Here is a 25,269-nt window from a genome sequence, read left to right as displayed (position 1 = left end):
TGTGGTTTAGTACATGCATTGGGATCTTTTAAAACCAAACCTTACAACAACGTTAAATGGAGTTTGAACGAAAATTCAACATGGAAGACTCACCACCCCCGCCACGTCTAATCACTCCTCACTGGCTGCTCCAATCAACGGCAGGTCCGCACTGCTCCTCGGCCAATCATCTCCCAGGGCATCACTTTTAAAGACCTTCTGCATGGAAGACACCGCTCTCCTGCTGAGCTTTGACCCTCCTCCACACCTTCTCCACCATAGGCTCCCAACTCCTTCCATACCGAGGCCTACGCCACCACCAGGATCGGATCTCGGGGGGAAGACGTACCTAATCATAATCCTAAAATGTTATTTCAAACCCACTTCATCCTCAGCGTTAATGTCTTCCACAGGGGTCCAAGCGGCAAAGAAATAATCTTTCATTAATAAACTCTTTAACCGTCTTCTTGTTGTTTCTCCATTATGTGAGTCTTTCCAGGTTGAAATGATGACGTACAATGTTCTACTTTATAGCACAAATTTTAATTTCTCACATCAAGAAGAGAGACATTTTATGAAGCCACTTAGTGCTGAGGGAGAATATGGAAACGTGATAAAAACGCAGCCTTGCTGTAACTCTTCTAGCTTTTTTTTGGCATATTGAGTTATTTGGTAGGAGAAAATCTGTCAGGATGTGTCACCTTTTGGACTCTGTGGTGGCTTTGTGTTATTTTGAGTGTTTGGTTGTGTTTCTCCTCCCTCATTCATAGCTCCTTTAGTTCTTGTTGTTTTTCTTATGACTTAGTATGGTTTTCTCTTTGTTGTCATTGTTACCATTATTATTATTATTATGATTATTATTGTGCTCTGTTTTCCTTGGGTTCTTTAGTTTAGTTCCCCATCTGGTATCTCTGTGTGTTTATTTGTGGTTAGGTATTTGTTTCTTCCCCCTTGCACTCTTCTGCTTATTAGTTTCTTTTTCTGTTACCTTTCAATTATACTGTATTCGGTCTTTGTTTCCTAGTCCTCCCAGTCTGGTTCTCTTTATCTTAATTCTCCAGTCCCTCCTTTATAGGTTAGCTTTTGTTGTTTACTTTTATTCTTGTCCTCGCGTCCTCTGCCTCATTCACAGTTTGTTCTTTCAGTATTGGTTTATAGTTTCTTTTTAGGGTCGGCTCACTATCTTGTCATTAGTCCTTTTCCTCATTTAGGTCTACTAGGTTCACCTGCTCCCTCTGCTTTCCTGTCTCCTTGTCTCACCTGTTCTTAGTTCCTTTGATTACCTGCCTTTGTTCCCCCTCAGTATATTAGTTGGTTTTGTTTCTTTGTCCTTTGCTGGTTCCTCCGATCACATTCCCTGATTTAGTTCATGTTTGCTACATTTCCTGCAGTAAAACTCAAGTAAGTCTGAGCTGTTCCTTACTTGTACCTGAGGAGCTTATTTGCTACTTGCTTCGTTCAACCTTTGAATAAAGCTGCAGACTGTGTTCAAAAAGATGCTGCTGCCAAGCTCTTATCTGCGGATTGGAGCCATGTAATGCATCAGAATACCAGTGTCCACTTGTCCTACTACACAGGACATGCAGCTACATAATCAATGCCTATGGTGAAGTGCTTCTTTTTTTCAAGCAGTCGTCTGGGAACAATGCTCTGGACAAAACGCATTGTGGATTTGGTTGACTTATAGAGTTAGTGTCGATTAGCTCTAAAGAAAAAAAAAAAGGGAGGGCATTGTATATTCCTCTATTGCATAATTTACCTCATTGAATTAAAAGTACAACAAACGTCCATCATCCTCAACAACAGAGTGATCAAGTGACAGACAGCACTGTTGCTTTGTAGCAAAGGGTCCTGGGTTTGAATTCCAGCCTAGGGACTTTCTGTACTGAGTTTGCATGTTTAGGTTATCTATGGTTCCCTCTTCCTCCCACAGTCCAAAAATATGCATGTTAGGTTATGTGACTGCAATCTGGCCTCTGGTATGAGTGTGTGCAGGCATGGTTGTTTGTCCTGTGTCTGTGTTGCCCTGTGATGGACAGAGTGTAACCTGCCCCTCCCCCAAAGACTGCTAGAAACAACTCACTTTTGTTGCCACCTGTTCAGACATTAATGGCTGTGTGTTGAATTATTCTTGAGGAAACAGCAAATTTGCACTGTTACAGTGGCTTGTAAAAGTATTCATATCCCTCAAACTTTTCCACATATTGTCACATTACAACCACAAACATAAATATATTTTATTGGAATTTTATGTGAAAGACCAACACAAAGTGGTATACAATTATGAAGTGCAATGAAAATTATACATGATTTTTTTCTTTTTTAAATAAAAAACTGAAAAGGGTGGTGTGCAAAAGTATTCAGCCCCCTTATTCAATACTTTGTAGAACCACATTTTGCTGCAATTACAGCTGCAGGTCTTTTAGGGTATGTCTCTACCAGCTTTTCACATCTAGTGACTGAATTTTTTGCCTATTCTTCTTTGCAAAACAGCTCAAGCTCAGTCAGATTAGATGTAGAGCGTTAAGAACAGATGTTTTCAGATCTTGCCACAGATTCTCGGTTGGGTTTAGGTCTGGACTTTGACTGGGCCATTCTAGCACATGAATGTTTGTTTTAAATCATTCCATTGTAACCCTGGCTTTATGTTAGGGTCATTATCCTGCTGGAAGGTGAACCTCCTCCCCGATCTCAAGTCCTTTCACAGACTTCAGCAGGTTTTCTTCCAAGACTGCCCTGTATTTGACTCCATCCATCTTCCCATCAACTCTGATCACCTTCCCTGTCCCTGCTGAAGAGAAGCACCCCCAGAGCATGATGCTGCCACCACCATATTTGACAGTGGGGATGGTGTGTTCAGAGTGATGTGCAGTGTTTTGCATTTTGGCAAGAAAGTTCAAATTTGGTCCCGTCTGACAACTAATAGTTGTCCTGTGGACAGATTCCCCCATCTGAGCTGTGGATCTCTGCAGTTCATCCAGAGTCACCATGGGTCTCTGATCAGTGCTCTCCTTGTTCGGCCTGTAAGTTCAGGTGGACAGCCTTGTCTTGGTAGGTTTGCAGTGGTGCCATACTCTTTTCATTTCCGGATGATGGATTGAGCAGAGCTCCGTGAGATGTTCAAAGCTTGGGAAATCTTTTTATAAGCCTGCTTTAAACTTCTCCACCACCTTATCCCTAACCTGTCTGGTGTTTACCTTAGACTTCATGGTGCTGTTTGCTCCCCGATATTCTCTTAATCAACCTCTGAGGCCGTCACAGAGCAGCTGTATTTGTACTGAGATTAGATGACACACAGGGGGACTCTATTTAGTCATTGGCAATCATCAGGACACTTCTGAAGGCACTTCACAATTTTATACCACTTTGTTGGTCTTTCACAAAATGAAATATAATAATCAAACATTTACTATATATTTACAGAAATGTGATATACATATGTTGTTACGTGTTTTCATTCAAGTGACAGCTATCTTATTGGCGCCATGTTTCCTGCTCTTTTTATTTATTTATTTTTTGCACAACAAATACATGGGAATTCTCCAATAGTTTTTTTTTTATATATAATTTGTTTATTTGTGATTAGTCTGCCCTAAGCTAAGCATGCCATGTGTGGCAGCCAGTTTTTCGCTGATATAATTTTCTTCATCCAACACGTCATTCAAATCGGATGACGTGGCCTGTTATCTTCCAGTCTAATTTCTCCAGACCTTCAAATCAGCCCGCACACAGGTAATAGATTTAGGAGTTCTAAAATAATTACACAAATTAATTTACGTGGCAATCACATGACCTGCACGGCAAACAACAGCTATGCTACTATTTCATTGGGATTCTAGCTTTTAGATGAGGCAGCTTTGAGGAGCAGCACAGCTAGTCCCACTAACCGGCTAGCTGGCTAATGATTCATAAAGACGACAGTAAATCTATACGGGATATCTTCAGGACATTTTGCTAGGTCAGACACGAAGTCATGACTCTCAGACTACTGTTTCAGTTGTAAATATCCCTATCTGTCTCCGTTTGACAGTTCGCAGTCGGATGCTTAGTAGTGAACTCAGCCAAAAAAAGTTAGCTAAAACTAGCTAGCTAAAGTTGCTTTCAGTGCGTTAGCTTATCAGATAATTTACAGACTTTAGCTGAAAGGAACTTTTTGAGACATGTTAAAAAAGTTTTGTTGGAACCACTGTGTACTGAATGAGCCGTAAATATGTGAGCAGAAAGCGTGTGTGTCTGGGTCAGAACTTATGGACAATGCTAATCTAGCCTGTTTTTACAGGTAAAAGGCACCGCTGAAGAAAGCACTTGGTTTGTAATTCCACGCTTAGTCACGACTAATACTGATATAGTTATCGTAGTTAGCTAAAGACTAGCTTACTCTAAGTTCTGAAACAGATGCGCTTTGATGCTTCCCAGGAACAGACCCACGGGATGTTTTCCATGTGTTGCTTTCTCAGTAATTGCTTTAGGCTCATGTGTCGCTCTCTGTTTTGCTCTAGTGCAGTATGGCCGAGAAATCAGCTGACCTAACTCTGATAGTGGGTCACACCCACACCGATCACAACCTTCATCACTTTGCAGACATGAATGTAGAAAGGTGAGGATACTTTAGTTGTGTTTTCCTGATGATGTGTTTTCGTACTGCTACATTCCCAGGTAAAACAAGGCAGTGCATTAGTGCTGTCCAAAGTTACCGCACCCTGTTGGCGGTCAGACGCCATGGACCCCGGAAACAGTCACCACTTCTATCTAAAGACTCTTAAAGGAACGAATCTCAACCAGTTTCTAACTTTTAGCTCTTTTTCATCTAAGTTAAGGCAGAGGAATGATTACAGAGATCAGTGCTGAGGTTCCCGTCTCGGACTGTTTGTTAGAGGATGATGAAGAGCCTCAATAGAAGGTCACATGTAGTTTTATATCTGGTTCTCCAATGCAATGGATGTTTCCTCCCTCAGTGATTATCAGTAGACTATGTGTCACCATTGTGGTGTCTATCTGGTAGATTGTATAGTAGCGGGTGTCCATCCTTAATCTAAGTGTGCTGTAGCTTTCTAATTAAACCAGTTATACCAGCTGCTCCACCATCAAACCCAGTGCCCCATCTTCAGGTCATTTATGACAAACCTTGGGCCATTTATCCTTGTACTATATGTCTATGAGCATTCTTATCCTATTCTAACAAAAGGGAAACGTTAGAACTTATATTTTATTTCACTATAGTATAAATGGGAAAAACAGCTATGAATCATATTAATAAAGGTTATTCCTAACAACCCCCCTGTTGAGGTGTCATTTAAAGGCACCTCACTAATTTAGATCAGTTAACCCCCTAGGCACTGGGTAGTGGACCACCTGCAACTGGGTACCCACCCCCCGAAACAATCATTCAACAATCATTCAACCCTGTATGTGTGTTAAACCTATATATGACCAGGGACTCTCCTTCCAGCTGTCAGTTTATCTTTGACTATGTGTTGCATCTTATGTGAAATCAACAGTTATGTTGTGTAAGGTGTAGCAGTGAGCGGTGCGGCAGATGAGCAACAAGGGCAGAGATATTTAATTAAGGCAGCAAAGAGATGATTAGAAAAGGCTACAGAATCATACATCCATAACAATCCCCCAGTTGAGGTGGGAAAAACCCACCTCACATCAATCAATGTGTCTAGTGCATATGGACCTAAGCTAGAATATGGGAGGCAGTTCCTTCCGGCCGTCGTGTAACTCCGCCCCCCCAAAACGGAGTGCCATCTCTCTGGTAACTGCCTGCATTCCTCGGTGTCTGCACCCCCTCTGTTTCCCGTAGAACAGACCCATGCTGATGTGTGTCTGAAATTTAAATGATTAAAACATCGCAAATAGAAAATAATGCCCTGTTGAAAAATTTAAAACAACAAAAATAATAACCTAGAAGCACAGCGGGAATGAGCAGCACAATGTGTATCAGTATACTGTAGACCCTGAATCGTAAACCCTGTTCAATTATCTATTGCAGTTGTCTGGTCCTCCTCCTCTTAGCACAGTATCATAATTTCTCCAACACTTTGGTTTGGTTCCATGAGATCCACATCATCACTTGTGCTTAAATATTCAGTGGACAACATCAGTGTGTGCTCTGGCACCACATCTACAGGTCCTTCTCAAAATATTAGCATATTGTGATAAAGTTCATTATTTTCCATAATGTCATGATGAAAATTTAACATTCATATATTTTAGATTCATTGCACACTAACTGAAATATTTCAGGTCTTTTATTGTCTTAATACGGATGATTTTGGCATACAGCTCATGAAAACCCAAAATTCCTATCTCACAAAATTAGCATATTTCATCCGACCAATAAAAGAAAAGTGTTTTTAATACAAAAAACATCAACCTTCAAATAATCATGTACAGTTATGCACTCAATACTTGGTCAGGAATCCTTTTGCAGAAATTACTGCTTCAATGCGGCGTGGCATGGAGGCAATCAGCCTGTGGCACTGCTGAGGTCTTATGGAGGCCCAGGATGCTTCGATAGCGGCCTTTAGCTCATCCAGAGTGTTGGGTCTTGAGTCTCTCAACGTTCTCTTCACAATATCCCACAGATTCTCTATGGGGTTCAGGTCAGGAGAGTTGGCAGGCCAATTGAGCACAGTGATACCATGGTCAGTAAACCATTTACCAGTGGTTTTGGCACTGTGAGCAGGTGCCAGGTCGTGCTGAAAAATGAAATCTTCATCTCCATAAAGCTTTTCAGCAGATGGAAGCATGAAATGCTCCAAAATCTCCTGATAGCTAGCTGCATTGACCCTGCCCTTGATAAAACACAGTGGACCAACACCAGCAGCTGACACGGCACCCCAGACCATCACTGACTGTGGGTACTTGACACTGGACTTCTGGCATTTTGGCATTTCCTTCTCTCCAGTCTTCCTCCAGACTCTGGCACCTTGATTTCCGAATGACATGCAGAATTTGCTTTCATCTGAAAAAAGTACTTTGGACCACTGAGCAACAGTCCAGTGCTGTTTCTCTGTAGCCCAGGTCAGGCGCTTCTGCCGCTGTTTCTGGTTCAAAAGTGGCTTGACCTGGGGAATGCGGCACCTGTAGCCCATTTCCTGCACACGCCTGTGCACGGTGGCTCTGGATGTTTCTACTCCAGACTCAGTCCACTGCTTCCGCAGGTCCCCCAAGGTCTGGAATCGGCCCTTCTCCACAATCTTCCTCAGGGTCCGGTCACCTCTTCTCGTTGTGCAGCGTTTTCTGCCACACTTTTTCCTTCCCACAGACTTCCCACTGAGGTGCCTTGATACAGCACTCTGGGAACAGCCTATTCGTACAGAAATGTCTTTCTGTGTGTTACCCTCTAGCTTGAGGGTGTCAATAGTGGCCTTCTGGACAGCAGTCAGGTCGGCAGTCTTACCCATGATTGGGGTTTTGAGTGATGAACCAGGCTGGGAGTTTTAAAGGCCTCAGGAATCGTTTGCAGGTGTTTAGAGTTAACTCGTTGATTCAGATGATTAGGTTCATAGCTCATTTAGAGACCATTTTAATGATATGCTAATTTTGTGAGATAGGAATTTTGGGTTTTCATGAGCTGTATGCCAAAATCATCCGTATTAAGACAATAAAAGACGTGAAATATTTCAGTTAGTGTGCAATGAATCTAAAATATATGAATGTTACATTTTCATCATGACATTATGGAAAATAATGAACTTTATCACAATATGCTAATATTTTGAGAAGGACCTGTATTTGATATTCTGGTAATCTCAAACCTCTGGTATCACTGGTACCAATCGCACCATCAATACACCTGAGGATGAGAGCTTGAATGCACGTTGCACAACAGCAAACACAACCTGCGATCAGCACAACAGTCAATGACGTGAATATACTCACCAGTAGGTTTCCCCATTTTCTAAATCACACCTCAAACATGTTTGAATTGTTCATCGATTCCTGAGTGTGATTTTAATTCAATGGATAGTGATTACAATCCTTTTAGGGCCTTCGTTAGAGATCCATCAGGTGCTGCAATTGTTGGGAATAAAAGAACAAGCCTCTCCAAAAACACCACAAAACCGTCTTCTTTTGCTAGGATCATATCCAAAGCTATTCTAATTTGACAAGAAATAATTTCAACATCCCGTTTACACAGCCTTCAGCTGTTGCTCCTGTTTTACCTTGAAGTCATTTAAAAGATTAGAATCGGTTCTAACAGGAAGCAGTTTGTATTCTAGCAGACATCAAATTCAAAAACACATTTTCTGAAAGGTTCCCCGTGACGAAGTAGACCAATTGATGTCAGGGCATCCTGGAGGGAGAGGGTAACCAGGGCACATCTTTCCTGTCCAGTCAATAGCAATTATTAATAATTATTAAAGCAATTATTCCTCATAAATCAGTTCTGTTCAGCAGCAAGTAAAAGTTCAAGGCCTTGTATCAAGTTAATTTACAATCTAAGTTGCAAACAACATCATCTATAAATAAATAACTCAGAAGCACATAAGAAGTTATCATTTCTATTCATAAAGTTATTCAAATTGATTAAATAGTTGAACACTCCTTTAACCCTTCATGCAAATTATTCTACCATTTCCCACATTCACAGAAGTAAACATGTTTTTACATTATTCACACAGTTTTACTTTAGAAATCCTTCTCCCCTCTATGATTTTTGATTTTGTGACCTTATTTCAAATTTACCAGGACATACTCCTTCAAGCTTTAACCCAACAAATATAATTTTTATTATTTATTTCTTTATCACGTTCCCTCTGTTGAAGTAACCCAGCCCACTCAAACATTTATCAAACAGATTCCACATAATTGTATTTTGTTAGTTGATAGCAAAAAGATGAGTTAATCTTACCGTTTGACGTTATGGTTACTGGAATAAATTAATTTAATTCCACAAGCACATTTTTGATGTGTTAGCTGGAAATGAAATGTTAAGTCAAAAGATATCCAATCGAACCTATTCGTATGTTCTTTCTCAGGTGCTTTCTGATTTCTCTGAGGTTTCCTTCGGAGGACATCTCTACCTTCCTGCTATATGATCAGCTGACCTTAGTTTTGCCCTCATCCAGAGTTTGTTTCTCCTGTTGGTTCTTTGGTTGGAGCCTCCTGTGTTATGAGACAAAACTTCACAGCAGATTAAAATCTTTGAATATGTCAGTTGCTCTCTCTCTGAATCCAGACTGGGTTCACACCCCGACTGAAGAGAGGAGGTGAAAGGTCAGGGTATGGTTCTTCCTGCCAGCAGCTGATGGGGAGTTAAACCCATGAGCTCAGTGGGTGATGATCTGATGGAAAACATCACCAAGGGCAGCGCATCCAGCCACTTCATTTTGTATTACTTTAGTCAATCGTTTCTTTGATTGTGTGATTAGCTCTCTCAGCCGACCTGGTGAAAGTATCAATCACATCTCTACATCCTTTCACTTTGTTGTCAGAATCCATAAAAATCAATAACAGTTTCCTTTAGGGCTTGTTGGGAACAGGAAATGCTCCAATACCTGTTTTCATGAAAATGTTATATGTAGATAATATAATAGAGTCATCTTCTCACCTTTAACCAAAAATCATATTCATATTGTAACCCAGTTACTTACTAATTTATTGTCCGTTAACTAGTAGCCAAAGTTAGATTTGTTCAAACTGTTATTTTCCATAATAATTTTTGAAATCATCCCCAGAACAAAGTATTTAAATCATTTACCATGAAGGTGTCCAGTGTATTGAACAACCTACTTTTCAAGCGCGTTAATAATTTGATTATATCTACCTAAATTAGACCTTTAGGGTCCATCCCCGTAACCTCTACCCCCAATACTAGATACAAGTAATTTGCATATTCTGTACAACCTTAATCATACCATTATTTAGTTATTCATTCCTGTTAAACATTTGATCACTATAACCAGTCATTTTTTTCCCAATAAATTCATTTCCATTTTTTCCATCCTATAGTTATTATTTCCTTTTATTTTCTCTGAAGTCTAAAGGTTAGTCAGACAAACATTTGAGACAAACATTAAAACAGAAATTTAGACAAACACTTAAGACACACAACACATGCCGGCTTCAGCCTCCCCTCTTAAGGAAGTTTGCTGCCAAATCTTTTACCATCAAATTATTCAACCAGAACCCTGTGGTAGAATGACAGGTTCTATTTGGTTCTGTTCCCACCCCAAAGAGAATTTAGATCCAATTTCACCTCAAGAAAATTCATAAGAAATGTAAGTTTTTACCTCTGAAACTAAAACCCAGAAAATTGTTTCAACTTGCGAGCATCTGAACACATATAGGGAACACCAACATTAGAGAAAAACTAATGAAAAACAAAACTAGATGCTCTCTAAAACGTTCATTAGTTGTCTGAACACATATAGGGAACACCAACATTAGAGAAAAACTAATGAAAAACAAAACTAGATGCTCTCTAAAACGTTCATTAGTTGTCTGAACACATATAGGGAACACCAACATTAGAGAAAAACTAATGAAAAACAAAACTAGATGCTCTCTAAAACGTTCATTAGTTGTCTGAACACAACTATTAATCGAAACCCAAAACAAATAATGAGCTCACAGAAACTAAAACATACCATTTAATCTATGAACCTTTCACTCATGTGGCCCACATCATTCATCATTCATACCTTGGGCCTTCATTCATTCCTGTCACACTCTTCTCAACCACACGTTTTCAACCCTCAAACACAATCTTTGGATTCCTATTGTTCCTGAACCCCAGAGATCTCATGTTCTAAGTAATAATGTGTCAATGGACCCATTTGTCAGGCTGGTCCCAGCCACCTTTTCAGGTCTTCTTCACCTAGGAGAAAATTATATGTTTAGGGTTATCGCTCACATCATCAGGCAATATAGTGGGACAACTCTTCATCAACCATCCCAGAGAAATCATGAGTATTATGGCCGACAATGCCTGAAAATAATTTGATCATAAAGTCATCCCAGTACAACAAATTAACACAAACAGGAAATCACAAACTTGGGTAGTGAAATCAGCATTTTTCTTTCTTTCGCCATCTTCATTTCACAACACATAATCATATTTGTACATTGTTATTTCTATTATTATTATATACAAAGAAGACAAAAATAAACAACATTGCAGTCTTGCTGTGTAACAGCTTATTAAGGAGTAAAAGAAGATAAAAAGCAAATATATTAGTTATAAACAGAATCATTTCGTTCAGAAAAAGGAAAGTATAGCCTACCTTTGTAGCACCTGGTGGTCTGACACAAAAACTATGGATACTTGGCCTCTTGTCACCCTTTTTGCAGCATCCAGTAGTGAAAGTTGAAAAATTAATTCGTACTTCTGCCTACCTCAATAAACCTATTTATGCATAAATAATGATTGTGACATCTAAACATTATTAGTTAAGTTTTCAGTCCAACTTTCCTTTCATTTTCTTATCCATCATTCTGTTCTTACCTCTGTTATTTGATTTTGCATCACTGCAATGGCCCTCCTTATGCACAGTGTCCTGAGTGCCTTGTTGCTGAAAAGCGCTATATAAATAAATGTCACTTGACATAAATCAGTATGTATAATCCGCCAGGGATTTTATTGTTTTTAATTCCATCAGTTAAATCAACTGTATCATTTAATGCAACTACCACTTTTGGTGAAAACCATGTTTTAATATATGACATTAATTTTAATCTTGTCAGAAGGCAATGCTAGATTTATTCTGTTCAAATTATATAAAGTTAACAGCATTTTTCCTCCTGCTGTAAGTCTTAAATGAGTGAAAGTTTTTCCAGGTTTAATCACTGCAATTAATTGTTGTAAAGTTTTCAACAAATCATCCTTTGTCAGATAAAATCTGAGTCTAACTGGTCGAGTTAAAATCCTAAATTTAATATTGTTTTAAAGCCTGTTGCCTTAAATTTGTCACATTATCGTTCTGAAAATGTTTTTTCCTTCCAGCTTGTAAAAGAGTTTTCCACAACTGGTGCCACCAATCCTAGAACACGCTGATGTTATTTATGGCCATGCCACAGAAACTAATCTTCATCCTCTCAAACTTTAAAATACTGCATATTTAGAAATATTTAATCCAATTTAATTCACTATATGGCCTGAGAAAAACTAATCAGTTATCTTTATGTGTTTTACACCAAGAATTAGGAGAAATCAGACATTTTGCATTTCCGTTTAAAACTTCATCAGCTTGAATACTTTGCCTCACCTACTTACTTACTGCATCACTCTTATTCATATTTACTTTATTTTAAAACCTCTTGCTTTCAGTAAGAATAAAAGTTCATTTATTCTGGACTTAATCCTCACAGAGATGTTCGCATGAACTCTGTATGTATGTTGTTTTATTTTGTGTCTTGTGATGTGTGTCATGCAGTTGCTATGCTGGTGGTTGTGATTTTGGTTGTGTGTGACTATGTGGTTGTGAGAGTGTGTGTTTGTGTGCGTGTGTCTTCTTAAGAATGTTGTGGGTATTCCTGTGTGATTTATTCATATTTCTTTGATTCGTTTTACAGAACATCTTCTGTTCTGCAAGGACCCTGTCAAAAATGAGATGGTACATCTCAAGGGGTTACCCTTGAAATAATCAGGTGTCAGTGCTGCCAATTATACTTTTTATTTCTTTCCATACATAATATGTGCCATGATAGGGTTAAATAAAGTCAAAATCAGGTCGAAGGACATTGGGTCTGCTCTACAAATGTCTCTGTTTGGCCCTGATAAAGCTGCTCCCTCGTAATCATCTGGTTCCATAACAATGTTTGTGGTATTCATCAGCAAGATTATAACGGCTATGAATGTTCTATTCTAATCTAGCTTTATTTAGATCTATCTATATTTTCTAATGCAGTAAGTCCTTATTATATTTAAGAGTGGGGTCACTAGTTTGTATTAGTTGTTATTATACTAATAATGCGAAGTGCTAATTTCATTAGTTCTAGTGCTTATTTTAATCTCTTTCCATACCTCGATTGGTCTCTTATGTGTAGTGTAGGCATGAAAAAGGGTCAGAGTATTGTATTTATTTAATTGTGAATGTAAGTATTAAATCTGAACCATAGATACCATTTAAAAAAAAATCTTGTTCAATTACATTTAACTGTAAATGAGTCTTGTGGAAAAACTTATCAATTTAGAAGGCTTAATGAATTTGATGAACACAAAAATGAAGGACACATTATGTCTTATAATCTTAGTTTGTCTTGCACAGTTTTATAAACACACTGTACAGTTTCCTTTTTAATCACACTTTGTATTTATTTCAAGTAACTAAAGTTTGTTTCATTTAGCTAAAGTTTTTTTCCATTTAGTCCAGTCCAGTACTTCTTTTAAGGTGCATTTCATCTTGTGTTAATTTTGAGTCTAATTTGATCATTCTGACTGGAAAAAGTCAAACCATCTATTAAAATCATGTTTTGAGGGGAGATATTGTCCCTTTCTGGCGCTTCCTTTCGTGTTATCATAAAGAACTGACCTAATATTATTATGGTACTGCTGAGGATCATAGCGTCAGACAGTTTAAAATGTTTTTACCTTTCAAGCAGGCGATCCATGGCCAGGACTGCTCCCCCAGACCTAAAAACTCAAAATTCCAATTCGTTTCATATCAGAAAACAATTTAAATTAAATGTACCCTGCAACATATACCCTCATTTTTACATAACATGAAACAGACATTCATTTCACAAAAACAGACAGACAAAATGGACAGACATTGGCCACATAAAACTTGGATTACCCTGTTTGTAAAAGAATTGTGAAAAATTGAAGACAGGCCTATGAGCTTTCTTATTTTTTATCAGTATCTCCAATTCAGGTAGAACTGTTGCTATCGTTATATGATTTGGAAAAATTCTGGAAACCTTTTTGAAACAGAAGTTTGGCACTGATCATCAGATCCTTCAATTTAAGATTTTTGAGAAATGGGACCTGTTGCTTTGAACCAGCACAGAGACTTCTGCTGTTTTCCTACTTCCCCCTGTTGAGAGAAAAAATGTTATGATATCTAAGGTTCTACTTCTAGAGAATCCCATAAACTTCTGGCGGGCCTTGAGTTTGCCACATGCAGGGTAGAGTTAAAATCTTTATCAGAGCTCTCAGCAGAGACAAGCTTCTGCTGTTTGCAGAAGTTTTATCTTTGTTTTCAGGCAGCTGCATGTCTGTGTCAAGTTTAATGCTACAGTCATTTCACAGAGCTGAGGAGAGAATTTAACTTCTCTCAAAAGAAGAAAAATCAAAAATGCACACAATCTGGGTCAAATATGGAATTATTTCCCTATAAAATAAATTTTCTGCATGTGCTTTTCAACTGGCCTCAGCATTATGGCTATGTTAGTTAAAGGCTGCTCTTGCTGTTCTCTCTGTTCTTTAATTTTCAATCTAGTCTGACACCATGCTTGAGTAGACTAGGTTTGTTTTGTGAGTTTTAACAGAAAGCGGGGGAGGCGCACACTGAGTTATAAAACTATTTTCTTCGCCTGTTGTTTATGAATCGCAGTGCCACGGCTGCTGTAGAGTGGGAGAAAATGATTTCCCTATAAAATCTCCATGAATTTCCAAAACATTCCCACAACCTGCATGTATTTGCACCAGCTGTTAAGAGTCCAATTGTTGTTTTAACTTGTTAAAGCGTGTTTGTGGTTGAAACTTGCTAATATATTTCTCCTCCCTGTGTCCAAGCATTGCTCCTACAGAGCACGGAGCTCATTTTCTAGTGATTCTCTCAGTCATTCTCTCACTTTACACACACGTTCACACACTCTGGCTCAGCATGTTAGCTTAGCATGTAGCTGTCCGTCAGTGAAATATGTCCCCCATCACTTCCGTCAACTCACTTCCGACTCACATACATCCAGACTCCCACTGGCCAGTTGATTTTACATTTTTATCTTTATACAGCTGTTCATTCATAAAGGAGCCAGCGGCTTTTAAATTTTTCTTATGGAAAAATTAGAGAGATATCGAAACTCAAGACTCCCTCTCTTTAGTGGCTTTCGTGCTCTTTATGAGAGCAAACAGGAACCATGGAAACCTAAACCGAGGATGCGCATTTATCTCTGCGTGTTTTACTCACAAGAAAGTAAGCAGCTTTAAGGGCTTTTAAGAAGTCCAGGGAGCTATCGAAACCCAATACTTCCCCCTTGGCGGCGCTTTCGAATTCCGTTAAGCGGAACTCAGGACCTGTTCAAACCTTAGCCAAGTATGGTGCCTCATTCAGGGAGGTAGCTTTTATGTTGTGTGCGAGGGAAACCGATCTTCCCTTGCATACAATAAAGGAACTCAAAACCTACACCCTTAGATTTTAGCTGTCTTTTAGAAGATTGTACCTTCATTCCCAGGCTGTCACCATTAAAATCGCACCGCTTATTAACACGTCTAATCACTTATTAATACGTACGCAACAATTATTCTGAACCATTTCTCTGCCTCCAAGAATTACAAAAACAGCTCACTCAGAACTAACAACACAGCCAGAATGTTTTTACAGGAAAAACACTGGAGATTTTTAATAGGTATCTCCTTACCTGTTGCGGCCACAGCTGTGGTGTGTTGTCCTTCCATGGCAACCCTATGCTATCCAAAAGTGGTTTCCGCTTCCGGGGCGCGGGCGGAAACACCATTTTGTCCAAAGTTACCGCACCCTGTTGGCGGTCAGACGCCATGGACCCCGGAAACAGTCACCACTTCTATCTAAAGACTCTTAAAGGAACGAATCTCAACCAGTTTCTAACTTTTAGCTCTTTTTAATCTAAGTTAAGGCAGAGGAATGATTACAGAGATCAGCGCTGAGGCTCCCGTCTCGGACCGTTTGTTAGAGGATGATGAAGAGCCTCAATAGAAGGTCACATGTAGTTTTATATCTGGTTCTCCAATGCAATGGATGTTTCCTCCCTCAGTGATTATCAGTAGACTATGTGTCACCATTGTGGTGTCTATCTGGTAGATTGTATAGTAGCGGGTGTCCATCCTTAATCTAAGTGTGCTGTAGCTTTCTAATCAAACCAGTTATACCAGCTGCTCCACCATCAAACCCAGTGCCCCATCTTCAGGTCATTTATGACAAACCTTGGGCCATTTATCTTTGAACTGTATGTCTATGAGCATTCTTATCCTATTCTAACAAAAGGGAAACGTTAGAACTTATATTTTATTTCACTATAGTATAAATGGGAAAAACAGCTATGAGTCATATTAATAAAGGTTATTCCTAACAATGCGAAGTGGGACAAAAAGAACACATGGTTTTTCAAACTTTTTCCAAATACAAATCTGACACTGCATTTGTATTCAGCCCCTTGAATCAAAACTAGTAGAGCCGATTACAGCTGCAAACCTTTTGGAGTGGGTCTCCACCAGCTTTGCACATCTAGAGACTAAAATTCTGCTTTTTCTTTGTAGCAAAATAGTGCAAGCTCAGTCCGCCTAGATGGAGAGTCTCTGTGAATATCAATATTAAATTCTTTTCAGATCATTTCAAAAGTTTCCAGACATCCCCACAGCAAGACAACGCCACCACTATTTTTCACACTTGGGGGGGTGTGTTCTAGGTGATATGTGCTGTTGGTTTTCTGCCAGACACAGTATTTTACATATTTTACATTAAAGTTACACTTTGTTTCATCTGATATTAGCACAAATTTGGGTTTTCCACAGTTATCTTAACAGATTCCACCACCTGAGCTGTAAATCCAAGCAGTATTTTGTATAGCTGGTTGTTCATTTATGTTCTTTCACTGATGCCTTCTCAGAATTACAAGTCAATGGTCGCCATTTCCTATTTAGGTGACTTCTGAAAGAAAACGGTTGCTCTTTTAATTATGATTAAAGAGTAAAGGGCGCTGAATACAACATGTAATGGTTTGTTTTGAGGTGGAAGAGATTATTGCCACACTTTTCAAATTTGTAAATCAAAATTGGAAAACCATGGAAAATTATTTTCCTTTACTTCACAATTATGCACTGTTTTGTGTTCATCTGTTGCCTGAAACCCAATCAAATACATTGAAGTTTGTGGTGGTAAGGTGACAAAGTGTGAAAAAGTTCAAGGGTTTTTCAATACTTTTGCAGGGCACTGTATAACAGTTCTTTATACAATACAGGATCTACATGGATTATAATGCGACTACCCCCATGGAGCCAGAGGTGATTCAGGTTGTTTCTGATGCTCTCCATGAAGCTTGGGGAAACCCTAGTAGTAACTATATAGCAGGTGAGGAATACCTTCCTTTCAAATCAAAGCAGAAGCTTTATCTCATTGATAACTAGAAAAAAGTGTTGATCTTTGTGAGCATTTTTACTATAGACAGTTGGCAATGGTGTTTTCTAGGTGCCATGGCCAAAGCTATCATCAATCAGTCTAGGCAGAACGTGGCTAGAATGGTTGGAGGTAAAGCTGAGGACATTATTTTCACTTCAGGTGGAACAGAGGTAAAGACTATTTTGCTGGTTTAAAAAAGCTTCCAATGCAAATCATAATTCTTGACAAACCTTAGTTCAGAACAATAGTTTCCTGCTGTCAGTCCTTGTTCAGAGCAAATGAATCATCTTGTAGGCCAACAACCTGGTGCTGCACACTGCCGTGGAGCACTTCAAGGAAAACTGCAGCACTGCAGAGCACAGTGAAGGACACAAAAATGGCTGCGCTGGCCTGCCGCACATCATCACCTCCAACGTGGAGCATGACTCGATCACACTCGCAGCCAAGCACCTGCAGACGGTTGGAAAGGCAGGTGGGGAGATCATATTTTTACTGGGATGTTTTTCATTTCTTTGTAGATTCTGTCTTTCAACCACTGAGATAAATGTGCTTCCTGTTATTTCCATCGTAGATGTAACATGTGTGCCCGTTTCTAAGGTGACTGGTCGTGTAGATGTGGAGGATGTTATTGCTGCAGTGCGTCCCAACACTTGTCTCATCTCTGTCATGCTGGCCAACAATGAGACAGGAGTCATTATGGTAAAAGAAAAAGGCTTGAAAGCCGCTTGGCCTGTTCTTTCTTAGTCTGAAAACCATTTTCCAGTTGCAAAAATAGTCGGACTCAATTTTTCGAATGCCATAAAACTGATTCCTGTATGTTAAATAACATTCCTCTTTTCAGCCAATCCAAGAGATTTGCCAAAGAATAAAATCACTTAACAAGCAGCAGGAGCAACTTAGGATCCTGCTTCACACTGATGCTGCCCAGGCGCTGGGCAAAATCCCAGTGGATGTCCAGGAACTGGGAGTAGATTACCTTACCATAGTTGGACACAAGGTCAGAAACAGGCTTTGCAGCATATTAAAAGATTTCTTAACAATTAGCCTAAACTCTTTCTAAGATTTATTATTTGTTTATATTAATATTTCAGTTCTATGCCCCTCGGGTCGGTGCTTTGTATGTGAATGGGCCTGGAACAAAGACACCTCTGTATCCGATGCTGTTTGGAGGAGGACAGGAGAGGAATTTCAGACCAGGGTATGCTGCATGATGTGTTACCCAGCAAGCCATCTCTAAACTAGAGGTCATCTAGTAAACAACAGTCAAAATGAGATTTCTTAAGATCTAAGTACAATACAATTCCTGTTTCCTCAATGCTACAGCACGGAGAACACACCGATGATCGCTGGTCTGGGAAAGGTATGTTTACAACCATGCTTTCTACAAGACGGGTTACTAAAGTTTAATGCATTGCTTCTGTAAATCAGCTCTGACACTATGTTTGTAAAAGGGTCTTTATGCTTCTGTTTGTATTAGGCTGCTGAACTGGTGACCGCTAATCTCTCACATTATCAGAGTCATATGCTAAATATTCAAATGTATCTGGAAGAACGACTTCAAGTGAGTGTGCTTCCCCTAATAAAGACGGCTTAGCCGGATTCACATTTACCTTGACTTATATTTTTCTGCCGATGAAATAAACCCAAATTCTTTCCTGTTTTGTCACCTCAGATTCATCTCTTTCTGCACATTGCAACAGATACCAGTATTGTTAAGCAAGGGCTATTTGGGGAAAAATTTTGAATAGAAATTTTATATTTTAAACAAGTGACTCCATTAGGCCATTACACTACGAACTATTATTCTTCAGTAGTTTTAGTCTTTGTCAGGTATTACAGCGCAGAGCTGCATTCCCAAATCACACACAAAAAGTCATTGTCTATAGGAAGTCCTGAACTTCCTTCTCTGGGATCAGAGGATCTGGAATGGACCAGAAGGTGTTGTGGTCAGACCATTCAATGTTCCACATGTTCTACTGGAGGAAACGCCTGGCGAGATTTCATAGATGTCGTTTTACGATCTCTAATATTTGTAATGCTTGGACCTGCTGATAGAGACTTTGGCTGATTAGGTTTCTTTTTAATAATTGTATAATATAGGAAAATAGCAGATCATCATTGAACATAATTTGATCAAGCATGCCTGCCATGTTCATACATTAATTTATATTAGGAACAGAGGCAGCTGCTGTGTGAGAAATTATTCACTGTAAAACAGGGTTTTACTATTTAAAAAAAAAAGGCAAATATTTAGTTCAAACTACTTTTACTGCAACTTTGCTGTAAAACTTCCAGCCTTCCTGTTATAGGCTGAAAGTCTTGATCTTTTGTTCTGTTTCAGCCTGAATGATAGCAGGCGTGTCTCGACATATCTTGGAACTTCTCTTTCAATCGGACACATTTTGTTTTTCCTTTTAGTCTTCTTCTCTCAGTCACAGAGTCTACACAGTAGAGTGTCTTTTTCAGCACAACATAGTGTTTATACCAAAAACAAACAGATAACAGTGTAGAAAAGTACAGTACAGATTTCAGAGCAACATATTCGGAATTTTTCAGAAAAATCAACATGAATGACATTTCATCCTCTTAGCTGCCAGACCATGTACGTAGATGCCAGCACTGGACCGGTATGCATGCGGTCCTGATCTGTCCTCTTGTAGTGAAGGACTAAGTGGTTCATTGCTGCCCTCAATCAGAAGAGTATCATTGCACCACATTTCTGCAAGAATCAGTGCATGATGACAAAAACATGAGGTTGAAGATAGAAAAACATGGAATGTTTGGGTTTCATTTTGTCTCCAGTAAAAGAAAAGTCACTGTAAATATAAGCAGATTTTACAGTTTACCCAGTAATAAATGTAATATTAAAATGGAACTTCTTGTTTCATGAACTTAAAATGCGATCTGCTATTTCCGTCTCAGGATGTCTTCAGAGACAAGATCCGCTTCAACAGTCGTTATCCCGGCTCTGATATCCTCCCTAACACATGTAATGTGTCCATCCTGGGTCCAGTGTTACAAGGTGATTTGGCAGCTCCTGCTCCTGTGTCCCTGTCTGTTTTCGTCTTGCTAGTCCAAACAGTGTCCTCTAACCCTTCGCTGATGACTGTTCAGAGCCAGTTCACGACCTGCTCAGAGCTTTTTGTAAACGGCCAAGCCTCTGAATGATTCATCTCTGTCCTGTTTTAGGCTGGAGGGTATTGTCAAACTGCAGGAGGCTGCTGGCAAGCGTCGGAGCCGCCTGCCACTCTGCCAGTGGAAACAGGTAGAAGAGTCCCTGCTTTTTACCCATTTTCCTTCTGCCTACACGCTGTGTTCTGTGCAGTAACTTCCACGTGCTACACTGTACATGTCTGCCAGGCCTTCCCACATCCTCCTGAGCTCTGGTGTCCCCACTGAGGTGGCGGCTAATGCTTTGAGGCTGAGCGTCGGCAGAGAGACGACCAAAGAAGACGTGGACGCAGTTGTGGAGGATCTCAGGGAAACGGTGCAGCTCCTGGAAAATATGAACTGATGCCTTTTATTTGCACTAAATAGAGTTTTTGCATGGGTCAAATGAAGACGTGCAATAGGACACACACACCATCTGTGTTGTTACACTAATTGATCCTGTAAGATTATGAGATATTTAACATAAATAATAAAGTGGGAGAACTTGGCTTGACTCCATGGGTGATGTTATGGAAAAATAAATGTACTCAGCTTCCATTGTGCCATATGAGCTGCTTATTAGCTGATAGGACTCAGCAGCATATGTAAATGCCCTTTCCCTTAAAGCTACAGACTGTGGGATGTTTAATGGAGATTATATCATTCCAAATGTGTCACCTGTTAATTATCCTAACTCTGTGGTTAATTTTTAAAATAACTCGTTGTACTCCACCGCGGCTCCTGACTTCTCCCATTACTTAAGTTTCCGTGCTGCCTCGGCTACCCCATCTCCACTGGAGCGTGTTCCAGCATATGGTCACCGCCACACACAGCTAAAGCAGGAGGCCACAAGCGCTGTATCTCCACCCGTCTTCCATTACGCTTCTATCCCCACCCATCTCCTCAACAGTCCTGCTGGCCAGCTGGCTGCTGTCAGGGTGTCACTTTCCTGGCTCAGGAGGATGTGAGGAAAGCATGACAGGGCTTTTTTATTAACATGTGGGCACTTGTCCGTGTAAAGTTGTTATGGAATCTCACTGGGATTCAAAGTGCTCCAGGGAACTTGCCCTAATCCACTTTTAGAAGCTGATGATGGTGTTCCACCGTGCCATCCAGGCAGCTCGGGATGCAGACCTTGCAGCTCTGAGGAATATAGCATCTTTTGGTCAACTGTCCCCTGCTATCAGCGATGCGCAAGGTGCAGGCCCTGTGCATCATGCTGCCAGGTGTGGACGTCTGGACTGCCTGCAGTTCCTGGTGATTGACCTCGGCCTGCCAGCGCACTCTCGAGCCTTAAATGGAGCCACGGCAGCACATGATGCAGCAGCTACTGGTAACATCCGGGAGCTGCAGTGGCTTGTGGACCACGGAGGTTGCAACATTGAGGTATGTTTATTCACAGAGTCAAAGGTGAGACCTCCAGTGCACTGGATCTTTTCCACATAGTTTTTTCTTTTAGAATTGTATCTGTCCTAAGTCTGAAGAGGTACCAATAATGTGCTTCAGGTATTGCCATATCTTAACTCAAAGCTCTGGTTTTGTTTCATGCCATTGCTACCTAGTAATAAAGCACATGCCTTATAAAATGTGGGTGACCACAGAAAGGCTGCAACCCCTAAAAGCCCAGGTGCTGTCCTGTTAACCACATGACCCAGGAGTCTGGGGTCATGGTGTGCTCTTAATCTTAGCAGCAAATTTAGCAGGAGCTAACATGTCACGTGTTTCCACACATGGAACAGTTGAACATGACTGCTGTTAATCATTTTAACTGTACCTGGTTCCATTGTTTAGCTGATCTGTATATGCTACATTATAACTTACATCCATGCATCCATTTTCTACAGCCGCTTCTTCCATACTGGGTCTTGAGGGAGCTGGTGCCCATCTCCAGCGATCTATGGGCGAGAGGTTTACCCTGGACAGTCCTTCGCAGGGCAATAAAACTTGCAGCCTTTGTTAATAGGTTTTTAATGCTTAAAAAGCCTGACGTAACAATATTCTGTTACTCTTTAAATGCATTATTTAGGAATATCTACAGCAATGTGTTTACAAAGTTTAATTTAAGTTAAGATCAAATGTAAATTACCATTTGTCTATAACCTTTCATTTTCTGACATGGTGTGCATTCCACACATGCACTATACCTTGAGCTTTTTCAGGTTTTATCACATCACAACCAACGAATCGATATTTTCTATTGAGATATTTTTTAACAGACCAACACAAAGCAGCACATCTGTATTCAGCCTTATTCCGATCCCCCTAAATAACATCCAGTATGACCAGTTGTGTGCCTCTCGCCCATAGACTGCTGGAGATAGGCACCAGCTCTCCCGTGACCCACTATGGAATAAGCGGTAGAAAATGACTGACTGACTGATGACCAGTTGTCTTCAGATGTCATCTAATTTGTAAGTTAGGTCCTCACATATGGAATTGAATCTCAGTATGAATCCAGTTGTTCTGTGAAAGCCTCTGAGGTTTGTTAGAAAACATTAGAAACAAACAGCATCTTTAAGACCAAGAAGCACAGCAAGTCATGTTGTGGAGAAGTTTAGAGCAGGGTTACATTCTCCACAAAATATCATAAAACAACATTTTACACAGTCCTGTTTAATCCATAATATGAAAAGGAGCAAGGGACAACTGCAAACCTACCAAGACATGGCCGTCCTTCTAAACTAACGTGCAAATGAAGGAGAACCTTTATCGGAGAAGCAGCCGAAAGGTCCATTTTAAATCTGGAAGACTTGCAGCGGTCCAGAGCTCAGGTGGGACAACTGGTCGACAGGACAACTTATGCAATCCATAAATCTGGCCTTCATGGAAGAATGGCATGAAGAAAGCCAATGTTGACAGAAGGTTATAAAAAGTGCCACTTGTAATTTGCTATTAGCCATGTAGACACAACAAACCCCTGGAAGAAAGAGTTCTGGTCTGATGACTAATGTTGCACATCATTAAAAGCAACATCCTCAATGTAAAACACAACGGTGGCAGCATCATGTTGTGGGGATACTTTTCTTTAGCAAGAACATGAAAGCTGCCCAGTGTAAATCCAGAATCTGTGTTAGGACTTGAATATTTATGTTCACAGAAGATTTCCATTAAATATGAGTTGGATTCAATTTAATACTACACATGCATGCTACTTTTTTGTTTGTAAAAATCTTTGAAAACCATGTATCAATTTCCTTTCCGCTGCACAATTATGCTGCAATTTTTGTTGGTCAATCACATGCAATTCCAATATAATGCATGGGAGTTTGTGGCTGGAACATCCTCAAAAGGGAAAAGGGATGTGAGAACTTTCCTGACAATGTATTCTTATATTGTATTAGTACCTTTATCTAAGTATTAATATTTGTATCCTAAAGAGCAGTTTTATCACTGCAGGTTGTAATTAGTACTGTGCATGACCTTTTTGATGTATTACTAGCTGATTATGTAATATGTATTGACTTCCTGTGGATCCACTTGCAGTAGTAGCATGTAGAAATTATTTCCAGATGTTGGGTGCAAAGCCACCTTCTAAATGTACTTAATGACTGCACAGTTAAGTCTTTGTCTCTTGTCCCTGAGAATAAGAAACTATGTTGACTAAACATGGAGATTTGTGACTGAAATTAAGAGCTAATGTTATGGTTATTAATATTTATAGAATTCTGTGTTGAAGCTTTGGGAAGGAAAAGATCCATGATCCTGTTTCTTTTATAATACTGAGCTGATATTTGGGGGTAGTTGGCCACAATTATCTAGTTTGCTTGCTTCAGAAGGTCTCTGTGCATAATTTCCAGGACAAGGATGCAGCAGGAGCCACGGCTCTTCACCTGGCAGCTCGCTTTGGTTGTGTGGAGGTGACTCGGTGGCTGGTGTCTGTTGGAGGAGTGGCCAACGTTGCAACAAACTGGGGAGCTGTACCAGCTCACTATGCTGCAGCCAATGGGAGTCTTACCTGTCTGAGACTTCTCCTCCAGGAGGCACCCAGGTGAGTTGCCTGCCCTTTGTTTCCAGTGATGCGGCAAAGTATGTGGTCCATACTTTAACATTTTTTATTAGGCTTCAGGATTCCTATAGAGTCTTCAAAAGTACGGCAAGAAATAAGTCTAGAAAAGTTTAAAAATTCCCTTATTCCAGTATCTAAAATATATAAAAATCATAATTTCTAAGGAATAAAGCTTTTCACATTTATGACTAATTGATATCAAATCTTTTGATGCATTACAAAATAAACGGTGCATTTTACAGCTTTTTTTACCTCTAGCCCCTCATTGATCAGGATGACCTGCGGTTCTCAAATTGGTTCCGGCTTAGATCCCAAAAAACCAATGACATTTCTTTGAAATGTCTACAACCAACATTAAGGATATTGTGGGCTGTAATGTGATTTAAAGAATATTTATAATGCAGGACATTGCAGCCCCAAAAAATTGTGAAACAGCCCTTTATTGATCGGTCGTTGTGTTGTTTCATGATTTGTGGAAAATCTGTTCTAAGTAAATGTTTTGTAATCAAATGTAGGAAGCCTGAATATTTCACACAGATTAAAGTTTTTAAAGACAGTTATACATCCAGATTTTTCTTTTAAGCATCAATTAGATACACAATGGGAATCTGTGGTTTTTGTTTTAGTGCCATCATCTGGTCATATTTTATCTACGCTCACAGCATTTTTACCATGTTTTAATACCCGAGTATTATTCTTGTACTAAAATAAATCTTCATGAATTATGAATTTTAGCTAAATTTCTTATTTACTAAACCTGATTTAGTGTTTTTGGAATTATCATTAAAAAAATAAGTATTTACATTGCTTTCAACAAATCTAAAGGAGCTAAAAGCTTTTAGAGTTTGGCTGCTATGGTGTTTCAGA

General features: G+C 39.6%; 2 protein-coding genes across 7 annotated transcripts in view; both read left to right on the top strand.

The window, feature by feature from the left end:
* Positions 1–1,297: 1,297 nt before the first annotated feature.
* On the top strand, positions 1,298–20,904 carry scly (selenocysteine lyase). Of its 6 annotated transcripts, none has more exons than XM_047374066.1 (13): positions 1,331–1,380; positions 4,479–4,576; positions 17,089–17,198; positions 17,316–17,416; positions 17,541–17,718; positions 17,818–17,945; positions 18,088–18,243; positions 18,338–18,444; positions 18,570–18,606; positions 18,724–18,807; positions 20,169–20,268; positions 20,436–20,511; positions 20,607–20,904. In XM_047374066.1, exons 2-13 carry the CDS (start codon positions 4,485–4,487, stop codon positions 20,758–20,760), a joined length of 1,323 nt encoding a protein of 440 aa, XP_047230022.1. In that variant the 5' UTR covers positions 1,331–1,380; positions 4,479–4,484; the 3' UTR covers positions 20,761–20,904. The 6 variants fall into 6 exon arrangements, with proteins under 6 accessions (XP_047230025.1, XP_047230022.1, XP_047230021.1 ...); XM_047374065.1 differs by lacking the exon at positions 1,331–1,380 and adding an exon at positions 3,583–3,711; XM_047374064.1 differs by lacking the exon at positions 1,331–1,380 and adding an exon at positions 3,635–3,711 and having other exon boundaries at positions 4,484–4,576.
* A 533-nt stretch (positions 20,905–21,437) lies between these two features.
* The window catches only part of LOC124873430 (espin-like protein), a 30,017-nt gene continuing 26,185 nt past the window's right edge, over positions 21,438–25,269 (top strand). Inside the window, exons 1-2 of the mRNA XM_047374070.1 lie at positions 21,438–21,782; positions 24,194–24,384. Of these exons, the coding sequence (XP_047230026.1) occupies positions 21,486–21,782; positions 24,194–24,384 (488 nt within the window). The 5' untranslated portion in view covers positions 21,438–21,485. The remainder of the gene's footprint in view (positions 21,783–24,193; positions 24,385–25,269) is intronic.

The sequence above is a fragment of the Girardinichthys multiradiatus genome, chromosome 9 (assembly GCF_021462225.1).
Source record: "Girardinichthys multiradiatus isolate DD_20200921_A chromosome 9, DD_fGirMul_XY1, whole genome shotgun sequence".
Taxonomy (NCBI): domain Eukaryota; kingdom Metazoa; phylum Chordata; class Actinopteri; order Cyprinodontiformes; family Goodeidae; genus Girardinichthys; species Girardinichthys multiradiatus.
This window is presented reverse-complemented; position numbering and strand designations above follow the sequence as displayed.

What these genes read in the sequence shown, in the direction of transcription:
- scly (XM_047374064.1), top strand. Translation starts at nt 3,650, where the DNA reads ATGACGTGGCCTGTTATCTTCCAGTCTAATTTCTCCAGACCTTCAAAT. An exon ending in GCAGACATGAATGTAGAAAG is followed by an intron (nt 4,577 to 17,088) that starts GTGAGGATACTT and finishes TATACAATACAG; the next exon opens with GATCTACATGGATTATAATG. An exon ending in CCTGGGTCCAGTGTTACAAG is followed by an intron (nt 20,269 to 20,435) that starts GTGATTTGGCAG and finishes GTCCTGTTTTAG; the next exon opens with GCTGGAGGGTATTGTCAAAC.